Source organism: Apteryx mantelli, chromosome 3 (genome assembly GCF_036417845.1).
Source record: "Apteryx mantelli isolate bAptMan1 chromosome 3, bAptMan1.hap1, whole genome shotgun sequence".
NCBI lineage: Eukaryota > Metazoa > Chordata > Aves > Apterygiformes > Apterygidae > Apteryx > Apteryx mantelli.
The window spans coordinates 126,511,344-126,536,229 of record NC_089980.1 but is presented as its reverse complement, the minus strand read 5'-3'; the positions used below and the strand labels follow the sequence as shown (position 1 = coordinate 126,536,229).

At 34.3% G+C, this 24,886-nt stretch overlaps 1 protein-coding gene across 6 annotated transcripts in view; it reads left to right on the top strand.

Moving 5' to 3' along the window:
- Positions 1 to 24,886, top strand: part of CYRIA (CYFIP related Rac1 interactor A) — a 60,828-nt gene that overhangs the window by 14,484 nt on the left and 21,458 nt on the right. For 5 of the 6 annotated variants that reach the window (XM_067294309.1, XM_067294311.1, XM_067294307.1 and 2 more), the window contains exons 2-4: positions 2,649 to 2,699; positions 4,506 to 4,573; positions 23,090 to 23,169. In XM_067294309.1, the coding sequence (XP_067150410.1) occupies positions 23,100 to 23,169 (70 nt within the window). In that variant the 5' untranslated portion in view covers positions 2,649 to 2,699; positions 4,506 to 4,573; positions 23,090 to 23,099. The remainder of the gene's footprint in view (positions 1 to 2,648; positions 2,700 to 4,505; positions 4,574 to 23,089; positions 23,170 to 24,886) is intronic. The other variant, XM_067294312.1, reaches the window with a different exon arrangement.

The following is a 24,886-nucleotide window of genomic DNA, read 5'->3' as shown; positions in this document are numbered from 1 at the left end:
CATGGAAATGTAAAGCTCAGTCAGAATAGTTTATCTTTCTCCCATAGTGCTTGCTTTCCCAGTGGATGGTATCTCACTCGATTCAAATGTTTTACCTCAACAAACTTGCCTTGTAGGCCACTCCACACATTTATTGTTTGCTGAACAAAAAGTGCTTCCTGACATGTGTTTGTAGACATTCCTGTTTAGTTTTGTTTTTAATGTGCATTTTATACCTCGTTGTCATATTAGTGTCACTCCAATTTATTACAGCTATTTTTACATGCCATTTGAGATTTTTAGTCTAATTTTGTTTTAGACTGAAACAAGTTTGGATAGCTGGAATAAGTTTTTTTTAATAGACTGAAAAGTAGACTCCCAGAATGTAATACATAGTTTGCTTAAAAAAAAAAAAAAAAACAACTAATAGTGTTAGCTAGTACTTAAGTTATGCTTAGGATAGCTATTCTATACAAGTTTCAAAGTTTTTGTAATTTTGTGATTCAGCTGAGCAGGAAATGCCCCTTTTTTAGTTCTTGGGGATTTATTTTTTCTTTTAGTTTCCAAAATGTAGTCTTTCTATACAAGAATGTGGTTGGCCTTCAAAGTAGTTGTATGATTGGCACTTTCCAGGCAAAACCTGTAACCTTTTTGTGAGTATATTTTGCACCTGCAACATGAGAGTTTACTGTTGCCAGCACTGTTTATTTTCTCTAAATAAACCAAGTTATATATCAAAACAGACTGGTCTACATAATCATATGGAAACAACCAACATATTTCAAGAAAATTCTCATTTACATTTCACTAGGTTTATGTTAGATTTCAAAATGTTTAATTACTGTTACCAGTACTATTAGGCAAGGCTTATGTTCTCTGAACGTACACATTAAAAACAACAACAACAAAAAACTAGTCTTCTTGTTTTGCAATACACATCTTCTAAAGTTTCTGTCAAATATATTTTATCTTCTATTCTTACATCTACTTCATATCACTTATCCTATTTCAATTCTTATAGCATTTTTGCTATTCTGTAGAGTGTTAGACTAGATTTTTTTGTGTCCCAATTACAATTGGCTTAAAGGTTTCAGGCATTTTTTTAATGATAATTAAACTTTTAAGTCCTGTTCTATAATTAATTTCTCTGAAAACTGTACCTGTTCAAATGGGTTTGTGAAATATATTCTATGCATTTGAAGGAAATGCAGTTGTTGTTCACTGTTAAATTATGATTTTTGTAGTCATATTTCCATTTAATACCTCAAAAAGAAGAGGAAATGTAGTACCTTCCCCTCCCCCCCCTCCAGTATGTCTTTACTTCTAATTTATTTCTTCAGTTAAATTCAACTGTTGCCTGTGGCTTCTATGACTAAAGCTTTTTGAGCTTCCTCCGATCATAGATCAAATAAATAGTTCTGCAGATGTCCACTCTGGCATGAGATTTTATTAAATACCATTTATTTAAATTTAAGCTGTTTGGATAACAAATATTTTCCTCCCCTCTCTCACATTCACTGAATCTCTTTTCGTGTCAAGTCATTGTGTACTTCCAACAAACAGGTTAATATGACGTGAGACTGTTCTGTGCTAGATTTGACTTTACAAAAGCTAAAGATTCCTCCTCTTTCTTTTGACAAGCATCTAAACTTCACAGGCCTGTTTGTTTATCTGCATTTTTTGTTTCTGCTCTTTTCAGTCGCTTCCCATGTGTAATCCTTTCTTTTCCTTTTTCTCCATTGTGTAAATCTTTGTTTCGATTTAACACCAATCTTGTACATGCTGTTGCTTAACTACTCTTTCCAGTTAACGGATGAATTCATTTCATAAGGTTTGGAAAATGCCTAAAACGCTTGGTAGCTCGGGAGTTGAGAGATGCTGCGTGGCCCACCTGAGGGGGTGCCCCCTTCCTGAGTCCCCAGCGGCTGCGCGATGCAGTGGCGCTGGGGTTACTGAGCAGGGGGCTTCCAACTTCTCCGGTCAAGAGGGAAAGAGTCACTTTTTCTTTTTTTATCTGACCAGTAAATGCTCTAGAAAATCATGGTATCTAGTGACTGTTTTCTGCAATTCAGAAATTGTCTTTTACTATATCACTGCTCCGTGGGAGTTCTTAAGATTTCTGGGTCCTGTGAGGTGTTTCCAGTGCTGTCTCTTTCCCTAGGTGCTCCTGTTTAGCCCTTGCCCATGAATAGCGCTGATGCCTCTTTTCCTGACTTTTTTCCCATGAGTAGTGGAGTTAAAACAGTTCAGAGTTGTGGGGGATTTTTAGCTTGGGATTTTTTTTGTTTGTTGTGGGTGTTTTGGGTTTTTTTTTTTTCAGTTTCATTTCTTCATGACTGTGCATAGCAGCAGTGAACTGCTGAGAGTCTGGTCAAGTTTAACTCTTCAGTATCTTCCTAAGTTTTGTGTGAACTTTCATTTGCTATCTTAAACACAGTAACAGTAGTTCACTATCCTGGTGTACTCTACTATGAGAAAACGGACCTTTTAGTTTGGACATAAATCCACAGCAGAAGATACCTTGCAGCAGTACTAATTACTTTAAAAAGAAGGATATTACTATGATGTTTTGAAGGCATTTGGGTAACTTCTCTCGCTTTTACTTAGTAATTAAAAACTGTTTCATTAATAACAATTCTTTCTAATATATATATTTTTTAAATTGACAGACTGCAGTTTCTATCTAATTATAAGGAAGGCTCTGGATCATCCTTAACAAGGTAGGAGTTAACTCATATATGCTTGTTTTACACAGAACTGCTGTCTGAAAGATTAGTGTTGTAAATGATAAATGAACTCTCAGCCTCCCTTGAATGACGTACTTGTATGTAGTTTTACTGTTGTACCTAACTGATGCTTTCAAAATTCTTCCTGGGCATAATACTCTGGCCTTGGGTTTTATTTGTTTGTTTTTGTTATTATAGCACAGCTGAGAATTTTTTTCCTATACAGTTTGTACAGTTACTCCACTACTTGTTTTGACACATTTCACTATGATTGTTACAAGTTTTTGGTCTGCTGTGTAGACCTTAGGACAATTAAAAAATTTGGCTAGACATGGAATAGAATTTGTTCTCATCCCTTTTGGAAGTCCTGTGGCTTTTAGGCCTTCTACTGACAGTTTTTTCAAATCTCAGCAAGGTTCCTATAAAATGTCTCAAGTATAAACTCTAAACACCATCCACTGCTTCTGGCTGTAAATTATCTCTGGTTCTGAAGCAAAATAAAATAATGCTGAAAATAGACATTTTTTCCCTAGAGAAAGGGAGTTCCCTGACTTGACCAGCTACTAGTTGGTATAAAGGTTTTGTTTATACAGTGGAGCTATTCCTAATTAGTTCCCTGTGTGGGTGCTCTACTTGAAATTAATGTTTCATTCTAATTTAATTTAGTCTGCTTTTATAATACTTTGTTATAGCTTGTAGTAAAGCACTTATTTTTAGGAAAAAAGTATCTGCACCCCACCACCCCGTGAGTTTCAAAAGAGAATTCTCCTCTAGGCAGTAATCAAACACTCTTACTTTTTTAAATTCAATGACTAAAAATCCATAGTTACATAGAACCAGTTACTATTCATATTTTTATAGTTCCAGCTGCAGAAGCACAACTGTGCAGTTTCCAGAGCCAAAACAGAACTCAGATGATTTATGGACCTGATCACCTGACCTCTGTTCCCATAGTCATGAGAATAGGGAACCAGTACTTTTGTGAAGACAACTGTTTGAAGTTATATTAGCAATATTGTGGTGATAGTTGAAACAAGTTCAGTTCCAAGCTCTCTTTTAGTGCCTTTTTTGTTTGTTTGTTTTTAGCTGTCTTCACCTTTGCTCTGGGAGCAAACTTGCATTGCTGTAAGTTCTTTTATTTAGAAAGATGAAAAAGTGCAATAGGAGCAGCTGTTCTTAAATTCTGGCTCTTATAGGTCCTTATGAGGACCTGGGTACCTTGTTTTTCTCAGCCTCCACCATGCGCTTGCAGAATAAAATGGTCACCGGCATTTAAACTTCATTCTTGATTTTCATAGTTTTGAAAGATTGGAAACTTCATTTGTGAATTTAGAACTGCTTTAACGGGACTTCTTTCAATGTAAATATTGTTTTAAATAAGTATAGCCATTATAATAAATAGATAAATATTATGGAAAACTGTTTGCATTTTCATTATGATTTATTTTAGTTATTAAAATAATGTATACCAGTACCAATGATTATTATTTTTCTTTGGCTGTACCAGTCCTGGCAACAGTTTGTCATAAGATCCAAACTAACTTGAATCTGTTCCACAGAAATTGTATGGAATAAAAATTCAGCTTAAATACCTGAACATTTCAACTTGCTAGCATTTTTGAATAGTATAACTTTAAATGTGTTCTGGTGTTCCAAATTTCACTCTTAACAGAATAATTTCAGATTTCCACTGCTACAGTCTGGTATATTCCCTTTTTAAGCTAGGAAGTTTCATTTTAAAATTGAGAGAGGACAAAGCACAGTGATTACAAGTGTAAACTTGAATGTTTTTCATGACAGACGGACGTTGAATGTTTAGCATCACTTCTTTGGATTGTTGAATGTGAATTGGAACTGCTATACTTTAGGTAAGATATAACCAAGTGTTCGTGTTAAGTACCCCCTTTCTTCTTCACTGATTATCAGCAAACTGATGAATGTAAAATGCTATACTTTACCATGTATAAAATGTTTATTTTTGTTGAATGTGCCTAATTCTATTAGAGATTTTAAATAATAATAGTTCAGTTGTTCTAAATGTTTACTTTCCATGAGAGAAACCACATCAGCAACTCTGCATGGTCTAAATATGTTATTTGATTTTAAGATGGAATAAGTAGTTGTCTTACCAGCTTATTGCCACTAAAAGTAGTGGTCCAGTTCTGTCTGCCCCTTCTCTTGCACCAACACTTGTGCTCATCTGTAATGTATCAGTTCAGGGAATTTGTTGCTGAAAAATCTATGGGGTTTTGAAAGCTTCTTGGAGGATATTTTTCTATCAGTTTAGACCTCTGAATCAGCTCATTGTAGGATCAAGTAAGGGCTGGTGTTGACACAAGGAAATCGGTGCCAGTACCTGTGGCAACGAGTTGTTAGATTGGCTTTACTGTGTCTTCAAATTTCATGCTCGCTCTCTGCTCCAAGAAAAGGTTTGAGGCGTGAGAAAGAATATGAAGGAGTTGTGGGCTCCAGACTATGACTGCAGACTTCAATAACTGAGAAGGAAGGAGAGGGTGATAGAATAGAGCTAGATGGTTTTGATAGGTAGGGGTAATTATCACAGTAGTTGCTGCTGAAGATTGCCTTCTTCCTCAGAGTGAAATACAGGAAGTCATACTAATTTGGATACTACTGGTTACCACGTAGATTAGAAAAACAGAAGAGGGAACCAACTTAAGTGTCACTCTTAGCATATGGCCAAATTGTGGTCAGTACTGTTACAGAGCTGCAAGGCTTTAGGTCACAGAAAACAGTTCTGTTGGTTCTGACCCAAACAAGCTACTTCTTACCAGCCCTTTTTAGGCTGCTAGGAAATGTGAAGCAGACATGACATTTGAGCTGGGCTATCTACTGCAGCATGTAACACTTAAAATCTTAATGGGAATAATCCCATATTTTATTGGAGGAAGGAAGGCTCTGTGAGATAGTGGCTTTGATCCAATGGTTTCTAGGAGGAAACAGAAATCAAGTATGGAGAGGAATCTTTTAAGCTAACCCTGCTTTAGTTACAGTGAATGCAGTCAGTAGTTCAGCTATTGTGAGAGTCATTCAGCAGGGGATGCTGTGAGCAAATGACAACCAAAAAAATCAATTTGTTTTAGGCAAAAACAAGCCCAACATGGCAACAGTCTGCCTGGATTGTTGTCAAAGCAGACTTGCTGTGCCCAGGTGAACCCGGGGATCTCGGTGTCACTCTATCAAATTAAAGGTATTTGTTAATGGCTGTTTGTTCAAAAGAAACAAAACCACCTGCAGAGGACTTTGGAGGGTCTAAAGATTTGTTAATTTAAGGCTGCAAAGGATTCTACTGAATGCGGAACCAGTATAGCTGAAAAGCAACAGTATTCCTATTTTATTTCACTGAATGGCTGAACAAACTGTGGTCCAAGGGAGGAGGTGGTTGTGAGGGGTGGAAGGAAGGATTTGTGCCTAGATTAAAGGCTGTAATCATAGCTCTAATAACTTCTGCAGTGGAGGAAATTATTCTTCCCTACCTTGTAAACTAATGACACGATACTTGTAAGAACTGTGTGCTTAACCAATGCAGCTACTTTGTGTATTTTATTTTTCTGCTTTATTTTCTCCTTTAAGGGTCTTTTACTTTGTTACAGTCCTGTGGAATTCAAAAGAGGAATTATGCATATGACATACCTATTGAATTGTACACAGATAATATTTTAATTAAAATTTAGGGCCCGTTCTACTTTTAAGTGAAGGAAGGCCTTTTTTAGTTGAAGGAGCTCAAAATCCAGTGCTCTTCATAGGCTCACACATCCTGATTGGGGAACTGAGATGAGCTGAATCATGGGGTAAGGAGGTCTTTGGGACAAGCAAAGTAAAGTGAAAATGAAGAATAAAGGAAAAAATGATAGGAATGTAGATGAAGACTCTGACATGTTAAAAAAAAAATGAAGTGATGTAAAACAAGGAATGTGAGTGAAATGAGGAAATAGAGATTTACTAAATTACGGATTCTTTTAAATTTAGTCAGTAGAAAGTTAATAATACAGTACAGTGTAATTCACAGCTTTTATTAGTTCCATTGGTAGGAACTAATAAACTGTGAGGAACTATAACTGATAGGATTTTTTTTTTTTTTTTTTAAGCTGGGTAAATTCTTGAAATCCTTATTGCTTGCTATTAGAGACCTTTTACAGATGTTAAGAAAAAATATTATTTTAAAATCAAGCTCTTAAATATGCCTTTAATAGCCTTAAATATTGACTTGATCAGATTTCTATGACAAAATACAGACTGGAGTAGCATCTAAACACTTTGTTCTAAAAGAAAAGTTTCTGAAAATCAAATCTTAATGACAGCGACAAGCCAGCAATAATTTCTTAATACCAGTGCAGCAGAAGGAATTCTTTGTACTCATAGCTGTGCTCAAAAAGTCTTATGATGAGATTTTCCACTTTTCTTAGTGAAAAGAGGAAGATTGAATTTTAGTCTGTTATCAAAATCATCTCTTAAAAATGTTTTGAAGTGTATGATATGAAATATTGTTATAATTCTTCAGAATTTGAATTCCCTTATCAGATTAAACTCTTGTTGTCAAAAATGTTTTTTGTATATGTATATGCATGTGTATGGTGATCTATTAAAGCTGCTTTTTAAATGACATTAGGGGATGGGAGAATGTGGGATGGGAAGAGAATTCATTTCCAATTTCCTGTTTTCTAAGAATACACAGTGAAGTTTAACTCAATATCATAATAAACAATGAAGGATAAATTATGGTGATATTGTTCAGGTCTTCAGATGATAACCCTTTGGTATAGTCTGAAAATAGGAACTGGTTGACAAAAATTACATCTGGTCATTTTCTACCAAAAGTGTTTTGAATTATTAAGATGAATACAGCAATGCAGGGAGATCACCTCAAACATTTAATTCAGAGATGCCTTTTGAAAGCTTCATTGACTGCACAAGGAGCTAGCATTAATTCAGCTAAAGCTGAATCTCTAGTGTGAATTTTTACTTCACACACGCACAAAGTATGTATTTTTAGATGTTATATTCTTAGATATCCTCAGGAGTGGTAACTGTTAATAACTTTTCAGGTTCCACGATAAAATGAGTATTTAAAAAAACCACCACCGCCACCACTACCAACAAAAAACCCCATCAAAACCAAAAAGAATAGTGTAATCATAAACTTAGAATACATTTTGAGAATTTTATAGAAAATAATTCAAAGTTCAATAACAAGATAATGTTTCACATGTCTATTACTGTGAATTCTTTGGGAAATTGTTCTTTTCTATGCTTGCAGAATATCTAGTACAAGAATTCTGTGCTGTGAGAAGTAGTTGCATATGACATCAATACAACTGTGTAACAAATAATTTTCAACTAAGATTGCTAGTTAATTCATTATCAGATGTTTTACAGATATCATATGAATGTGTTTCAGGGAGATGTATGAAGAAAGGTCACATGGTAACTATAATTCCTTGTCTTGTGTTTTTTGCCAAACATGTTTTATGAAGAAGTGGGTACACTCTGAATCTGGAATTCGGCTTTAGGCCTGATTTTTATCTGTAATGGTGGACTGCAATTCAGTAAGTGCCCAACATCCAAATACCTTTCCTGGGTTTTCCATCCTCAGTGGAGTACTATCTCCCAGCAGGTGTTAATGGCAAGGTGTTCTCTAATACACAGTAGAAAACTTAATGAAGTCCTTGAAATCAAGGACAGAATTTTTTAAAAGTAAAAAACCCACAAATTCTATTGACTCTTCCTGAAACAAAGACTCTAATTTTTCACCAGTAGCAAGAGGAATGGCTGTATAATATCTTCCTTTTAAATAAGAACTGTTTCAAAGATCTTTTTCTTATTTAAAAAAAAAAAAATCTCTTTTGCAATGTTCACCTTCATTAACACAACTTGCTGACTTCCTTCCTCAGCTACAGTTCTTCCTACACTCAGAGGTCAGAAAAGAGCAAGATCAACAAGCCGCACATCTGGCTGTCTCTCTTTCCAACTGGAACAAAGAAACAATTTTTAAATGGCTTTTTGAGTTAATTGTAAACAATTTGCTTTTGGAGTCACTGACTTTCAGCAAATGTTTGTTGTAGGCGGATGTCAGGAAAAAGGACTATGTCCTAATGCAATTCCTCCGTGACCGGTGAGGAAAAAAATCCCCCCAAAAATCTCTCTCTCAGAAAAAAGAGAATGTCTTGTCCTTCTAGCATTGAAGCATGCACAGAATTTTGAGTGCATGTGTAGGACACTTCACAAGCTTAAAATACATGCTTTGAAGTAGAAAAGGCAGACTTAGAAGTAGTTACTTTATTTTATTTTCCCATACTCTCTTATACAGTGACAATGACTTTTTTAACATTATTTTCAGTAGCTGTTTATGTATGTACAAATTGACAGTGATAAAAAAACAGGGACAAACAATAGGAGTAGAACAAACTTATTTTAGAGTTCTGTTCTAATACACTTATTGTATTTAGACCTTCTCTTAATGCTTTTGTCCAATAAATATTTCTGAAAATAAGTATATTTACTTTCATTAATCTTTAACATTTTTTAAAACTAAATTCTAAACAATCATTGAAATGCAATGTATTTCTTACTTTTCCAATGATTAGTTTTTAAAAAACTAACTTTTAGTATCAGCTAGAGATAATCCAGTCTAAGCCTATTAAACTTTTTTTTTTTTTTTTAACGTGTTACCTGAAGTAAAGTATCTAAGTATCTGGTGACTTTGGCGCTTTCACACTTTGCAACAGGAAGTAGAAGATTTGTTGGTTTACAGCATTTCTGAAACCTCAGCCACTTTTTAATTTTTTGAGCTCATGTTTCTCCAATATTTTGGTTGCTTTGTTTAATATGTCTTTCTATTATGATACTTTTATTTCTGACCTGACCCTTGTGCTACATATTTGCAAATGACTTGATATGAAGAGAAAATTGGTAGTTCTAGCTTACTAATAAATTTGACTATTTGGAATGATGCCTAAATTTCTGACATATTTGAATCAAATCACCCAGAGATAATTTTTTCCTTCAATTTATTTGTAGGAAGAAAAACGCACTGTGCTAAGATTGTCAAATTGATGTATTTGAGTTCATAATGCCACTTAGTGGATAACTGCCTTAACTACAGTCTTTTTCGCAAAACAAATCGAGTGGCAGAAAGCTATATACTGTGGTTTTTCTTCTGTCTAGAATATGTTGATAGTAGCATGTTTTTCAAAAAAACAAAAAAAACCACCCCTTCCATTATTGCCACCCATTTTTACAATAGCCAATTCAGTTTCTGGATGAAGTATATTAAAATGTAGGTATCATTTATTTCAGAATATGAAACTTCTTAGAGGAAAATAAGGAACTTCTCATTACTTATTTCATTATACTGGAACGATTAATCTTCTTGGTCTTCTTGCACTGGTTCTTTAGGTTAATGAAGTATAATTTGTAGTCTGCTGATAATGGTGTTTAAGTAAGGGTTTTATTTAGCATTTATGGTTGGAAATTGGTGACTCGGTAAACCATGAAATAGAACAAGCTGATTCTTCAAGAATTTAACTGAAGAAGACCTGACTGAAGGTAGTTAGTAGACCTTTTCCCTGAAGGCATTGTGGAAGGCATACACAAAACAGGAGTATAGCACTAATTTAGTTAGAACCTTTTGTAGACATCAAATAATTTTTCTTTGGAATATATCAGAAAGATGGGATAGACACAAAGTCTATTCAGTTACAGTGATGCACAATTACTACTTCCTGAAGTATATTCTCTGCGCAAAAACATTTCATTACTAAGTAGTTTGGATAGTAGTATTAATAACCTGGTGCATCTGGTGCCAAATTAAAATTATTAAAAAAACCTGAACTTTTGTATCTGAGACAAATATGTACACACACACACGCGCGCGGTGTATATATGTGTATTTTTTTCCTAATATCATTGTATTCCAAAAAAAAAATACATTCTATAATAAAAGAACACTGTCCTTCCTCTGCAGTTTAATTGCTCTTATGGAAGAGATTTTTTCCACTGTGAAAACATATATTGATTTATTGACTTTTTTTTTTGCCTTTAAATTCTTTTTCAGCCTTTAAACTTTTCTTAGAACTCTTTTTTTCCCCGTAAGTAAATTTCTATTACTTCCTAGGAACCTAGGTAATCTTCAGTCATATCTTGAATGCTTTTTAACTAAATCTCTCAGTTTTTTTTCTGAACTCTTCAACTGCATTGTTTTTATTAGTAAGGCAGTTAAATGAACTACAACTAAAATAATGATTGGCTCAGAGGTGAACAAGCAATTCAACTCCCTGTTATGCTTCAATGCCTTAATATAAGCTGATTGCGTAAATTACAAAAATTCAAAGAAAATGCATAGATTTTGGTTGGTGTTATGTAATACCTGTATCTTCTTTAAGAAACTTTCTATCTTCCACTTGTTTATCATGATATTAGGGGAGAAATGTTTTTTCCATCTTATCGCATCCTCCAAAGAACTTGTATCATCTAAGGCATGAAGTAAAAGAGAACCTGAGTTTTACAACTCTCAGTGCTGAAATCACACAGATGCTCTTTCTCCCTAACCACTACTATATACTATATACTGTACTGTTGTACAAATGCTTGTATTTCCGGATGCCCAGAGTAGAAGGCTTTGAGCGAGCAGATCGAAAGCTCTGGTTAAGTAGACAATTTTAATCTTGATTTATATTATTTTGTTACAGCTTTAATCTTTTTTTTTTAAATTTATTCTGTAACAAGCAGCTCATTTACTGTTCTTAGTTGAATGTGTGTATATGTATACAAGTGTATGTATGTGTGTGTACATATATAGTTTTTACACTGTATTAAGATTTTTAACCAGTTACTTAGCAGTTTCTAAAAATATTTTTAAATGTACTATTTAGATGGTTATTAATAATTGGCATTTTTTGTTAGAAAGTAATGAATGATGTCTTTACAAAGTGGTTTCTTTTACCTGTGATATGTCTCCTCTATTTATGTGTAAATGGGGCATTAGTTACAATTTGATCTCTTTTAGGTAAAAATAAAACTTTAAATTTTGGTGTAAACCCAAGTATAGTGTCTTTTCTATAGCTTATAGTTCTAAAAGGCATGATTTGCCTTTCATACTGATGTAGTCAAGAAAGGCAATAACAAAGTGTCTGATGTAACTACATTTTTGATTGCAGATAATCGACATTTCAAAATTGATGTTATCCTGTGTATCTAATTTTTAATCAGAGATTGCAAAAGGAAAACCAGATTTCTTGGTTTTCAACTCTTAGTCTGCTGCTTAACTTCAAAAGAAATAGTATTAATCTAAACTTGTTGAATAAGCTTATAAAAATGGTATTTCCATTCACATGTAGAAAACAGTACTGCTGCCAAAGACTTAGCATGTGTTACATGCCGTGTTGAGATGCCCTGCTATGAACACTCACGGACTAGTGATTTTTGCTTTCTGCTAAGCCTGATTAAGTGGCACGTTGCTTAACATTTAGGAGAAATGTCACTGGTTTTAATAATTTTAAATGTAAATTTACACTTTTAAACTAAATTCCTGGTTTAAGTGGGAGGAAAGGGAAAACAATGTAAAATTAAAAAAAAAAAAAGTGCTGTCCTGAAACTTGGTTATTAAAATGCTTGCCTAGGTTCGTTTGGCTTTAGTCAGAAAAATAAGGGTAGTGGAGAAACTCACCTACTATATTCCCTGCAAAAATTGAGTTTTCAGTATCTCTTACAGAAATAAGTTAGCACTGATGGTTCAGTGTAAATATTAAATAAACATTAGATCTAAACCATTAGCCTTTTCTTGGTTACAAGAGAGGCACATGAATTTCAATAAGACTTTGGATGAGTCTAGGCCCTAGACTCAAAAATTAAAAATGTTGCTCAGAAATCACATTTTTTTACCCTGTGATATGAAAGTTATGTAAAGGTAATAAGCATTTCAAATAAAAAGTTGTTTGCCTAGTTTTCATGTAGGGCATTAATTTTCCTGTGTTTTTTGTACCACGTTTTTGTTTGTCTTTTAATAATACAATACTCTTCAAGGATTTGGATAATTAAAAACACTCAAAATGCTAAATGTCTCCTGTTGAGTTTCTCTTACAAACAGCAGAGGGCACTATATAATCAACAAAAGACTTCCTGAGGTTGTTTTATCTCTTTTTCATGTGAAGCCACGTTGAATAAGCAAATGTCTGTAGGCTGGTCTGTGAGTTTTAAGTGTCTCCTTCACAGGAAATCGACTGAGTAGCATTGTAGGGTTGTCAAAACAACTGTACAATGTCCACTTTTGTGCATATGTTTAGCTTTGCTCACATCACAGAACAGTACTCTGTTTTCTTTGTATAACGGGCCTCTATAGGCTGTGCATCTTGTAATGTGAAGGGAATAAACTGTGTCATAAAAGGACTTGTAATTAATCACCATTGAAACTTATCAATTAATCAAGAATAGATTTAATAGGAAGGCAGAAGTAGGCCATAATCACTACTGTGCATCAATTTTATTTTCTCAGAAAAACGTTATTGTGCAAATTTCATTGCTAAATTAAGAATACTTTCCAGCAGTGATTTGAGTTAATTACTGTAAAACCTGTCAGGGTCAGTATGTTATTTTAATTTTTGTTTACACTTATGAGAAAATATTTTTTAATTAGAAGGATGATTTTAATTCAGCGCCATCCACAGTACTCTTCCCTTACTTGTCATCTAATGCAAATAGCAGATTGATTAATATGTCAGAAAAGTTGGAATGGCTTTTAACAGCTCATGTTGGGACACAAAAATTTGGTTTGCATTCTGTGTTAGTAAAACATGGTTTACAAATAGATTTTGGTAGGGGATATGCTTCTGAAGGTATTAGGCACAATGCAGAATTAAGAATCTCTTCGTGTTCCCCTCATTAAGAAGGCTAATGTGCCTATTAATTAAAAGCAATTTTCAAGGCAGGATGTTTTACAGAAATTCCATGATTCCAATCTTCTCCTGTATGTTTTAGTGAATTAAATATCTAGTGTGAAAGAATAAAAGTTAATAAAATAATATCTGAAGAGATAAAAAATGATACAAAGCTAACAAGGCTGAAAGGAAGAGTTTTACTGGAATTTTTACTTTTCTATAACTCCCATCTAATATACAGATTAGACTAATATTTTGGAGAAAATGTGTTCTTGCTCAATATTCAGCCCCCAATCCCTTAACTCTGAGAGCAATCTTTGAGAAATTCTGTAGCTTAGTAGCTGTCTAGCTGGTTATATGTTTAATTTATGGCCCAGTATGATGATCAAATACCTTTTTCTCAGTCTTTCTGCTTACCTGCAACTGTGGGTTGGGGGGGGGGGGGAGGCGGAGGGAAGGGATGTTTTTCCTCTCCTTTTCAAGTGTAGTGTTTTACGCTTGTATTTACTGAATTTCTTCTGGATCATATCTCCAATTTATCAAAGTGATTTTGAACTGTACCTGTTTTCCAGAATATTTGTATTCCTGTCTAGCTTAATATGTATTTTATTTTGTACTCCACTGTCCGTCACTAAGTAGAAGTATTGAACATAACCATATCTATGCAACAGATAACAGATACAGTATAAAATTACCTTCCTATTTTAACAGTAAACCACTCATAATTACTTGTTCAAGTTTTCAGTGTTGCAATGAATTTATGGTGCTAAGTAGAATTTTCTCTTTTCTCATCTACAGTCATTTGCCAAAGCTTCCTTCTTTATATATTTCTTTTCTTCCTTCTGTCCTTCCATATGCTCAGGCAGGCATATTGATTTCTAATGCTCTATTTTGTCCATTGGAACAGCCTGTTGTGTACTTTAACTGTTGGCTTTCCTGCACTCCTTTATCCATTATGTTAACTTTCCAAGAGACCTATTCTTCCAGATACCTGAAATTATTGAAACTATTTTTTTCAAATCATGATCTTTAATTTGCTGCTTTTTTCTTTCTTCCCTAAGAATAGTAAACTCTGCTGTTTTTAATTAATTTCTCCCACATTTCCTTCCTGAGGTTTCAGTCAGTTCCTCCCATAAGTATCAATCAAGCCTAAAGCAGCCATTCCTCTAGTAACCTCCTCCATGTTCTAGAAGGAACATTTATCACTAATCAGCTCCAGGAACTTGTACAGATATATGGTTAATTATACTTACTAAAGCTTCTTGCCCAATTCTACTCTTCAGATGCCTCCATAGTTCAGCAAAACCTTCTTTACCACTGTCTTGGGATTAGGTGGTCTCTAAAATATCTAGGGATGGTACCTGTTCTTTGCTCCTTTACCCTCATCAAGAGACATATAGTAATTTTTTATTCTCTTACCTTTTTATGAATTTAAGGAAAAAAGTGTATATACTTCTCCAGCCTATTTACAGTATTTTTTAGATAATGTCTTCTTTTTAGTGGAACTGCTACTATTTCCATGAACAGCATCATATTATGAAAGAGTCAGCCGGTTTTCCTGTTTTGTGTTACAAGATCTATTAAATATGGCCAGTATTACTCAGATGGAAGTATTTTAAACTAATAGCAACTAATCCCTACAAAGAGCAGTATTTCATCTTTAATCCCCAAATCTTGAGCAAGTGATACATAATGTATCAGCCATAGCTATCTTAATTCCTGTAGTGTCAGTATATTTCTTTGATTAGAATTGTCATCTTAGTATTGTAAGATATTGTTTGACTTCCCCCCCCAACCTCTTCCAGAAAAAGATGCTTGTAAATACTGCTTCAGATCCTTATTCATTACCCTACGAAAGAGAAATACAGATTTTAGCCAGCAAAATCCATTACATCCTGTATACTGACACATTCAGAGCAGATCACTAGTAACTGTGCAATAAGAAATCCAGTCATTGTGGGATTTATGTCTGTCTTGACTGAGATTAGATGTGCTATTTTGGCATTTATATTTTGAAGAGAAGTAAAATGGATAAAGAACAAAGTTAACGTGCAAAGGCTTATCCTTATTGTCAATTGGAACAAGAAATAACTTGAAAATAAAATCACGTTCAGGAAAATCTTAATCATAGTTCTACAAAGAACTAGAATATGCTAGTTTTTATCATGTTTTTTTTCAGGTATCTGCATTGGATTTTCTATGAGAATACTATAAAATATTCTGTGTAACATAGTCAGTAGGATGAATAATTGGCATTCATTGACAGCCTGAAAGGAGCAGCTACACTTTTTTTTCCTGTTTCTGACTTTGAGTCCCATTTCTGAGTCTGTATCTGAGGATGTATATGATCAGTAATAGATTTCCACTCGTATCCATGAATATTGAAACCAGATAGCTTTTCATATGCCCAGATCCTTAGACTTCCAAAACTGTGTGCGCTGTTATGTTCATTTCCTTTTACATTATGATTTTGGCGAGAGAAGACAAGGACAAGGGAGTTTTAAGATGAAGAAGATGAGGCTGCTGCTCTTCTCTTACAAGAGAGCTTCAGAAGCTCTCAGACTTAGAAGAGCTTCAGAACTGAGAGAAACTCCATCTGGAAAAACATGAAGTGGTTTTGTTTTGAAGGAAGAAACACTTCAACTAGCCAAACCTGCTCCCTTCCTGCTAAAGGTGTCCCTCTCCCATGTGTCGGTTAGGTAAGCAGTATCCTGCTTTGTTTACCTAATAACATCAGTTGATAGAAGCTCTGTTTATTGTGTAAGGGGAAATTTTGTCCCTTTGTGTATAAGCATTTGTGGATGTGATGCCAATATTTCTTGAATTGAAACTAGATTACTATAGTTACTGTACAGTGAAGGAGCATGACATTCTCAAACATGTAATTTCATTTCAAACACATAATTTCCGAATGTGTAACTTTAATTTTATTCTAACCCTTTTTTAGTATGATACCTTGATGGTGACCTATGAATCTGAATCTGGATATTTTGATAAAAATATCTAGTGGCCTGGTTTTCATGCCTTTATGATGGCTCTTTTTGGCATTACACATGTTGAAATATGTGTTTTCTGTTCTAAGTATGCTCTGGTTTGAAGGTTGATATATAAAATAATTCTCCCCTAAGTGATAAGTTCATCTGAGGTAATACATTTTTTGCCTTTTGATTTTTAGCAAATCCGTGAGCCAAGCTCTTTAATCCTTGGGGCTACAGGTATTAATGTTGCTGGCCAACTCTTAACATTTTGTGATTAGTGAAAAATGCATTTGTCATTACAAACTATTTATTAACTCTCTTTGACTTGCCTCACCTTTTTTTTTTTTTTTTTTTTTTTTGTAGCTTTTAACTGTGTCCTGCAATCTACATCTCAGTTGACAGTAAAAACTCTTGGCTTGAAGCCCTATTTATCTAGGAACTGTATTAAAATAATTGTTCAAAGCAGAAATTATCCTTTTATCTTGGATTACCTTCACCTTGAGCAATGTTCTTCTCTTATCCACTTTTCACTACTTTACATCTTTTTTTTTGGTGTGGGGGAGGGAGGTTGCCTGTTTATCCTTTACCTGCTTAAAGAATGTGTGGTCCTGTTTTTTTCTTTGCTTGCTTGTAAGTTGCTTTTTGGTGCTTCTTGATATGCAAATAAGTTTTCACAGGTTAACTTTGTTCATAAAAAGGAAATTATGAAAATCTTAAATTCATATTTATTTGTCATAAGTGTGGATTAAATGGTTTTAATTTTTCTGGGAAATGAATATATCTTGGACTCTGAAAAGAAATTTTTTCCACATAAGGCACTGGCCTTACTAAAGATGTCTGTAGGTGCTTCTCTGTGAAATATCTCTGGTTGTTTGAAATTATCATTTCAAACACAGTTACACAACTATTTTTTTTATGTTCGTTAATATAACAATGCAATCTTACGCTTATTTCTAAAATAATTTCCCTATAGGAATAATACCGCTTTTCATAACTAACATTTATTTGCACAGTTGAGGGTATTGTGACACCAAATCAAACATTTACCAGTAGAATAATTGATGACAGTGATACTAGCATATTCATGAAAATATTCTTAACTATAAGAAAATTGGAGAGATGATCAGAAAAAAATCCTGTGCAGTTTGGGGATAAAGTACTCTATGGAGGCAAGAATAGTCAATTGCCAAAATACAGAAAGGGAAGCAATGGGTAAAATAAAACTCTACAAATTATATTTGAGGTATGTATAAAGAACAGTTCTTTCCTAAAAGACATGATTCCTTCATTATACTTGGTGCTGTACTTAGATATAGTTAAGTATTGTATCTAGAGTTGAGTGACCTGTTTTAATAAGAATTTGGACCAGTTGGAGAAAATTCAGGGCCGAACAATGCAGAAGTATAATAAAGCATGACCTATCATGCAAGAGCTTAAGAACTACTGGAACTAATCGAGACAAAAAAGACAGAGGGAGGTACTGCCATATTCATATGTGTAAAAGGATGTCGCAGATAGGGATAATATTTTAGTGAATAGGACAGTAGGTAAAGGGTTTAATGTATCAGTAGCAATTCCCTTTGACACTGTAGAATCTCCACCTTTTGAAGAGCTTTAAGAATAGGTTGGACAAACATCTGTCCAGAATGGCGTAGAGCTACAGTCGTTCTGTCGTGAGATCTAGATAACTCCTAACTGCCGACGGGGTTGGTGTCATTGCTGTGGGTGTGAATCGCAATCCATGCTTGAATGTTCCTGACTCCAGTACTGCACTTTTCACAGCAATAATATTCTCATGTTCATACATACGATAACGTCCACTATGGTGCGTGAGCTCGCAGAATTCCATTTCCCTGCTGATCCTGAGCGAGCAAGGAGCAGGGATGGTGCGTGGGCTACACATCTGAAAGAGCTCCCGTCACCTGGTGCCTCCGCTATCTGGATGAATTCAAGCACTGCATCATTCCAGTCTACCTGGAATTAGTCTTCCACAAATACTCTAGGAAATTAGATATTTTTAGTATTTCTATTGCATAAAAGGGAAAAAAAAGCAAAAATGTTAATCAGGATTTCTTTATTCACTTTAATTCCTTAATATAATAGTATTATTTTCCGAGTTGTGCACTTCTGTTTTCTTACAAGCACCTCAGTGAACTTTGTGGGTAAATATCACAGCAGTTTGGATTTGTGCTTTTGATCTAAGAGACCTTCTTGGGATTGGATGCTGCTGTTTTTTGAAATTGCAGTTAATTATTCATGCAGTAAGGTCAGTTCCACTGCTTTAATGATACTAGTGTGCTTAGTACAGTAGAGTTTCCCTAGCCTGCAGACAGAATGCCTCACTTTTCACAAATGCAGATGTACTGGGAGAAGTTATCACTCCTAAATATTCACTGCCACTTCTGAACTTGGAGTCTCTGTTTCTCCTAGAATCCATCAATGGAGCTGCTCATGAGAACACTCCTAACCCCATTTAGTTAGGATGATCTAAATGAATTTAAACAGTAGGTATTTGCTGATCCAGCTGATCTTGACAAAAGCCTTTGAGAGTATGTTTATGTAAGCAGGCAGATTTAGGAAATAATTTCTGGCAAAGGAGCACTGATGAGTAGCCAAGAGTTGAGCTGGTGTACGTGCCCTTTTTTCACTAACACGTTGTTTAAATGCTTGTCTGTCTAGGTACTCCTTCAGCATAGCTACTGTGATGCTGGTGTTTCTGAGTTTGTACTGATATAAATTAGTCCTGTAAGGGGAGAGGAAATAAATGGTATCTTTTATAAAGTTATGACTTCTTAGCAATGTATATACTATTACAGCTATCAGTTTTAAAAAAAATACAAAACACCACTCTAAATTATGTAGTCACTAAAATAGCATATAAGCAAAGATAAAGAAGAGTTAAATAATGTGGCATTTAGAATGTGTGCAAAATCTGGTTGACAATAGCCAGTTTGTGAACATTTGCTAAGTTTTCAAAACTGTATTTCAGTATACTTGAGAAGATGTTAAATCCAAGTCAGATTGGAAGGGTTTCCTTTTAGTTTTAGGTATGTATTTTTGTTTTCATTGGTGTTTTTCTTTGGGGGGAGGTATTTTATTTATCAAAATTTAAAAAATAAATTGATTGTTTTAGTGTAGGAAAAGGAATTTCTTTTCCTGTCCTAGATAATTCCTCTAGAATGTGTAAACTAAATTTATTAACCTTGAGAAACTGTGGTTTGTTAGAAAACCAACTTGTGTTGTTTTGGCTCCAAGTTCAATACTTTGTAAAATATGCATTTGACTAGTGGTATATAAAATACAAAATGTTAACTGTACCTTCTTGTTCACTATTGTCTTTATAACTTACTTATATTTTTGTGTGCATCTAAATACTAAGCATAAAGATGGACTGATTAGTTTTAAGCTGCCAGCAATTAATGGCTTAGAAAATACTTTCTCTGTGCTTATGTACATTTTTACCTAAGCTTTAATAGTTTGGAAAGCAGTAGAAAAGATGGAAAATGCAAACATGATTCTCATGTCAAAATGTCATCACCTCTAAAGCCTACTATTAAAAGTTGGAATTTTAAGGGGTTTGGACACTACAGAGAAGTTGCTATCACTTAGGAGTGCTGCAATTGCAATATTTTTAATATATGCATTGACTCTCACTTCAATATTTAAACTGATTTTGCAGTTTAAAAAAAAAAAATGCTTTCCAGTTTAATCAAATGGAATGTTATACTTAAGATTAAACTTGTATGAATGTTTTGTTACTGTACATTAGCTGCTTATTTGCATTTAAGTCACAACTAGAGCATATATACTGACCTGCTCAGAATTTGTCATTAGTTACTTTGAAATCTGGTTAAAAATTATCCTGGAAGTGGCATGCAGTTCATGAGGAATACAGTATTAGAATTTCCAGGGAAAGAAAGGTGGGGACACCCAAGTGCTGGGAAGCAGGAAGGTATAAAGAATAAAATAATTCAGTTGGGGGATAAGGAAATATTATGCCTTAACCCTTTTGTTAAGGTGAAGGCTAGCCTTTTAATATGGAATTAAAAGCTTAGTGCTAGATGATGAAGTGAAAGTTATTTGCAACAAGGTCTTGTCTTTAGTTTTGTTTTTAGGAAGCCATAAAGAAATTATATCACAAATGAGACACGTTTAGTGACTGACTGAACCACATCTTCTAGATGTTGAAGTTAAATATCACTGTTTTGGTTTTGTGCACATTGGAGATAGAAAGTGTCAAAGCAGCATCTTCAGGATCATGGCTGACCATGAAAATTGGTGCAAAGCTTGTGGCAGGATTCTCATTTTGTACCTGTGACCTAAACGGCTGCATCAGTGTCTAAATAAGGATTGAAAGAAAGGTGAATAAAGTGAAAAATGAGTTAAGGATTATAGCGAAAGTTCAGGAAAAATACTCGTGTTTGGAAATCTCCACAGCCTTGATATGCTGTACTCCTGTAAGGAGGATCAGAGATTGGGCACATGATCTCAAACTACTCAATGCAAATGAGGGAGCATATCCTGTTTTTGGCAAAGAGAACAGCTTTCTTGCTGTTTGAAGCATACTATTAACCGAACCAGTCTCTGGATGCAGTACTGACTTTGGCAGTAGAAGAAATGGTTGGATACTCTCTGAAGATTGAAGGCAATGAGGTAAGATACAGCTTAAAATGAGAGTTGAAAGTGAGGAATCTGAACTGAGTCAATTTAGATTGTGATAGTATTTCTTAATAATATAAATTGTTTCTTTCAAGGTTATGAAAAGGAAATAAATATATGTGTGTTATCTTGTCCCTTTTACACGATGCTGATAAAATGTATTACTCTAGTGTGAAAAAATATTAAATTACTAAAGATACGAGGTTTAATGTTGTATAAACTCTATTCTGTTCTGTTTGCATGTTTTTTCCCCTTTGTAGGATAATCAGAAAGTTAGACTGAGTTCAAAAAGTGCAGATCTTGTTCTGAAAGTAAAACTGTGTTACTTCTTCTGCATATAAGTGGTCATAACTGTATGAATAATGGAGAATTTTCCTCATGTTTCAATAGTGTGTATACAACATGCTGCTAATTATAAAGAGCTTGACAGTCTGCTCACTGGATCTGTTCTGGAGAGAAAATTTTGAAGAACTATTTCATGCAAAACATTAAAGCCATTTGTCTAACAAAAACTGGGTTTATGTGAAACTTCATGCTCTGAATGGATTATTGACTAAATTTATATCATTTTATGGATTGATTAGGACTGCTTTAAAATCACCAAACCTTCCATTACAGGGCTCTTCCTAGGTTTTCCTACTATGGAAATGTATCCTTTATATGCATATAGAAATGAGGGTTAATGGTACTTTTTCTTCTATAATGCTTGGGGGGAGAATTTGGGGGGAGGGATCTGTTTCCTCCGATGAAGTATCAGCCATGTGCATGCTTAGAATCAGCTTTTTGTGTTCGGATTTCTTAAATGGCAAAAGAGTTAAACTGAAAAATAGATCAGCGTCAGATGTTAGCCCCAAGATCCATGGTTTAGAGCACTGAGAATGTTTATCTTTGAGGCAAAAAAAAAAAAAAAAAAAGTTTTCAATCTGACTTTTAAATCTTAAGTTACATTTTTCTACATCCCTCTAGGCGGACTCTCTTTATTTCTTATATGTGCTTTTCACGGCTTGATTTTTCTCTCTTCTGAGAAAAAGTTCAAGTTTGCCCAAGAAAACTATACTTCTACAGTTTCAGAATAATGGGTCCTCCTAAGGGCTGCACTGGTAAAAACCTACGTTGTCTTCACTTCTCCTTCCTTCTCTTTCAAAGAGAGTTGTTTTTTCACAAATTGGTCACTTTTCCCTTTGGGAGTTTTTCTTGTTGACTTGGAATGCTAAAGCTTCCAAGATGGGCTGAAAAGAATTTGAACTTAAACTTTTTTTTTTCCAAAAATGCATACATAAATTTTTAAAGTTAAAAGGAATAGGATTTTTAGCTATTTTTCTAATAATTTTGATAGTAATATTTTATAAGGCCTTACTGGTTAGAAACAATTTGACTCTGCCTTAAACTGAATTAGTTTCCATAAACAATATTTTCCATAATTTCATGCTTAAGAATTCAAACCAAGGATTAAGGGGCCCTCCCCTGCCTTTTTTTTTTTTTTTTTTTCCCCTCCGAACTCTGGAATGGGATTCAGTATTCTGGGTTTAGCAGTTCAGAGGATTAACAAATATAGATATGGATAGTTCTGAGTTTGTTTTTCTTGCTAAGTAAACAAGCTCATAAATATCTTTCTCTGCTTAGCAAAGTTGTACTGATGCTTGAATTCCAGTTTGTTGAATAGAATTACTTCTGAATTTATACAAGGTCTTACTCTCTGTCCCAACACACAAAGATCACAGAATTGAACATCAAAGTGTTTTTCACGGTTCAGAACTTGTCATAAGATTTAATATATGATGCAGACTGTGTCAAGCTTTTAGTTGTAACCTTCTAATTTTACGTATATAATTGTTTATGATTTTGTTGCATTTACTAGGTTTGCTGGGATGGGTAATCTTCTTAAGGTCCTTACCAGGGAAATTGAAAACTATCCACATTTTTTCCTGGATTTTGAAAGTAAGTTCAAAGAATTAGAAGGCAATGAGAGAATCTTTTCCCTGACTTTACACAAACTGAGGAAAAACTTTTAAAATTTGATTGCTTGCAGTATAAATTTTCCAGCAGAACAAGTCTGTCCAAGTCCTTGCCTCTAAAATCGTTTATTCACTCAGGACTCCTTTTCTCTTCCTTTTCTATTTTTCAGGAGCCAAATGGGAAATCTTTTAAAAGTTCTCACTTGCACAGAGCTTGATCAGGGGCCAAATTTTTTCCTTGACTTTGAAAGTGAGCAAAGCTTCTTGCCTGGCTTGCCTTCTTTGCTTATTACTTCCTAACAAACTGCATGCGCTTACGCATCATAAAGCAATTCAAAAGAGATTTGCAAACAAATCAAATTACACTTCATTTGAATATTGGTTTCTGATATTTATAAAACCATATAAAATGATTTAAATCACTTCTGAACAGAGAAGGGGGCAGAATGATAGATATATGAGCGAAGTCTTATCTTTTCTGTTTCAAGACATTTATAATCCATCATTAAATTTGCATGTGAATGAACTTCTTTAACAAATCAAGGGTAAAATTTTTCTTATGTTGTTTCATTGAATGAAAATGTATATTGGAAATAAAAATAAAAAGCTTAAATATGAACAGGGTAGGTGGCACTCTTTTTTGCCTGGTTCAGTAGTGATTTAACTGGGTTATTGCAGTTTCTAAAAAAGTAATGAAGTGGTCAAAGTGTATGTGCTTGATTGCATCTCTCTTAATTGCATGTTTATCAGACTGCAAAACAGTATTTCGCCTACTAATTCCCTGGTCACATCTGTGTCTATATCAAAACTATTCACTTTTGCTGGTTAGTTTTCCTGCATGTACTTCTAGACATTTTTTTGAAAACTGGTCATCAAGTCCTTAAATATGGATTTAATCTTACCCCACTACTTGTGTGTGATGCTTTTTATTTTAAATGCTAACAGTGTATGATGTTTTGCTTTTCAATATCTTTATTCTAAAAAAAAGATGTTTTTGAAAGAAGCCAATTTTTTTAAAAAATAACTTCATTTTGAAGCATGGTTTAAAAGAGAATTTCAGCTGATTAGACACAAATTTTATCACCATGAAACAGTTTTCTTGAATAATTTATTCCTGAATTATTTTTCTGAAAAAAATTACTGAACTGATGAGACTTTATGTATATTTATGGTTCAAAAAGTCACTTAAACATATATTTTAAATCTTACGTATGAAATTGTTCAACCTGCTTTCTTGGATAAGAGCTAGAGTTTATGAATACAACTTTACACATTTCTTAACTTTCTCCTCCTGAACTTACATTATGAAGAATCAGTTTTAAATTATGGATGAAAATTAATTGGTTGGTTTAGGTTTAGAAAAAGGTACTGCAAGCCTTGTATCCTCTTTTCGGTCTCCATAATTTGAGAATTTTATTGTAAAACTGGGTTGTTAAACCTCTGTCTAAACCATCGTGCAGTTTGTCTGTCAAACTCCAGAACGCTTTAGCGGAGCTCTGTGGCTTGCCAAGCTGTCGCAAAGGTTTTCGGCTGCCTCGACCTCCAGGCCTGACCAGCCCCATGACGCCATGCGTTGTAAGAATGTGCTGCTAAGCAGCGCTGCAGGCGTGGCAGGACACAGGTGGCCTGGCAGCGGGGGGCCTCCTAGGAGCGCAGGGAGCAGGGGAAATACCTATTTTATGGCCTTGGCAGTGGAAGTT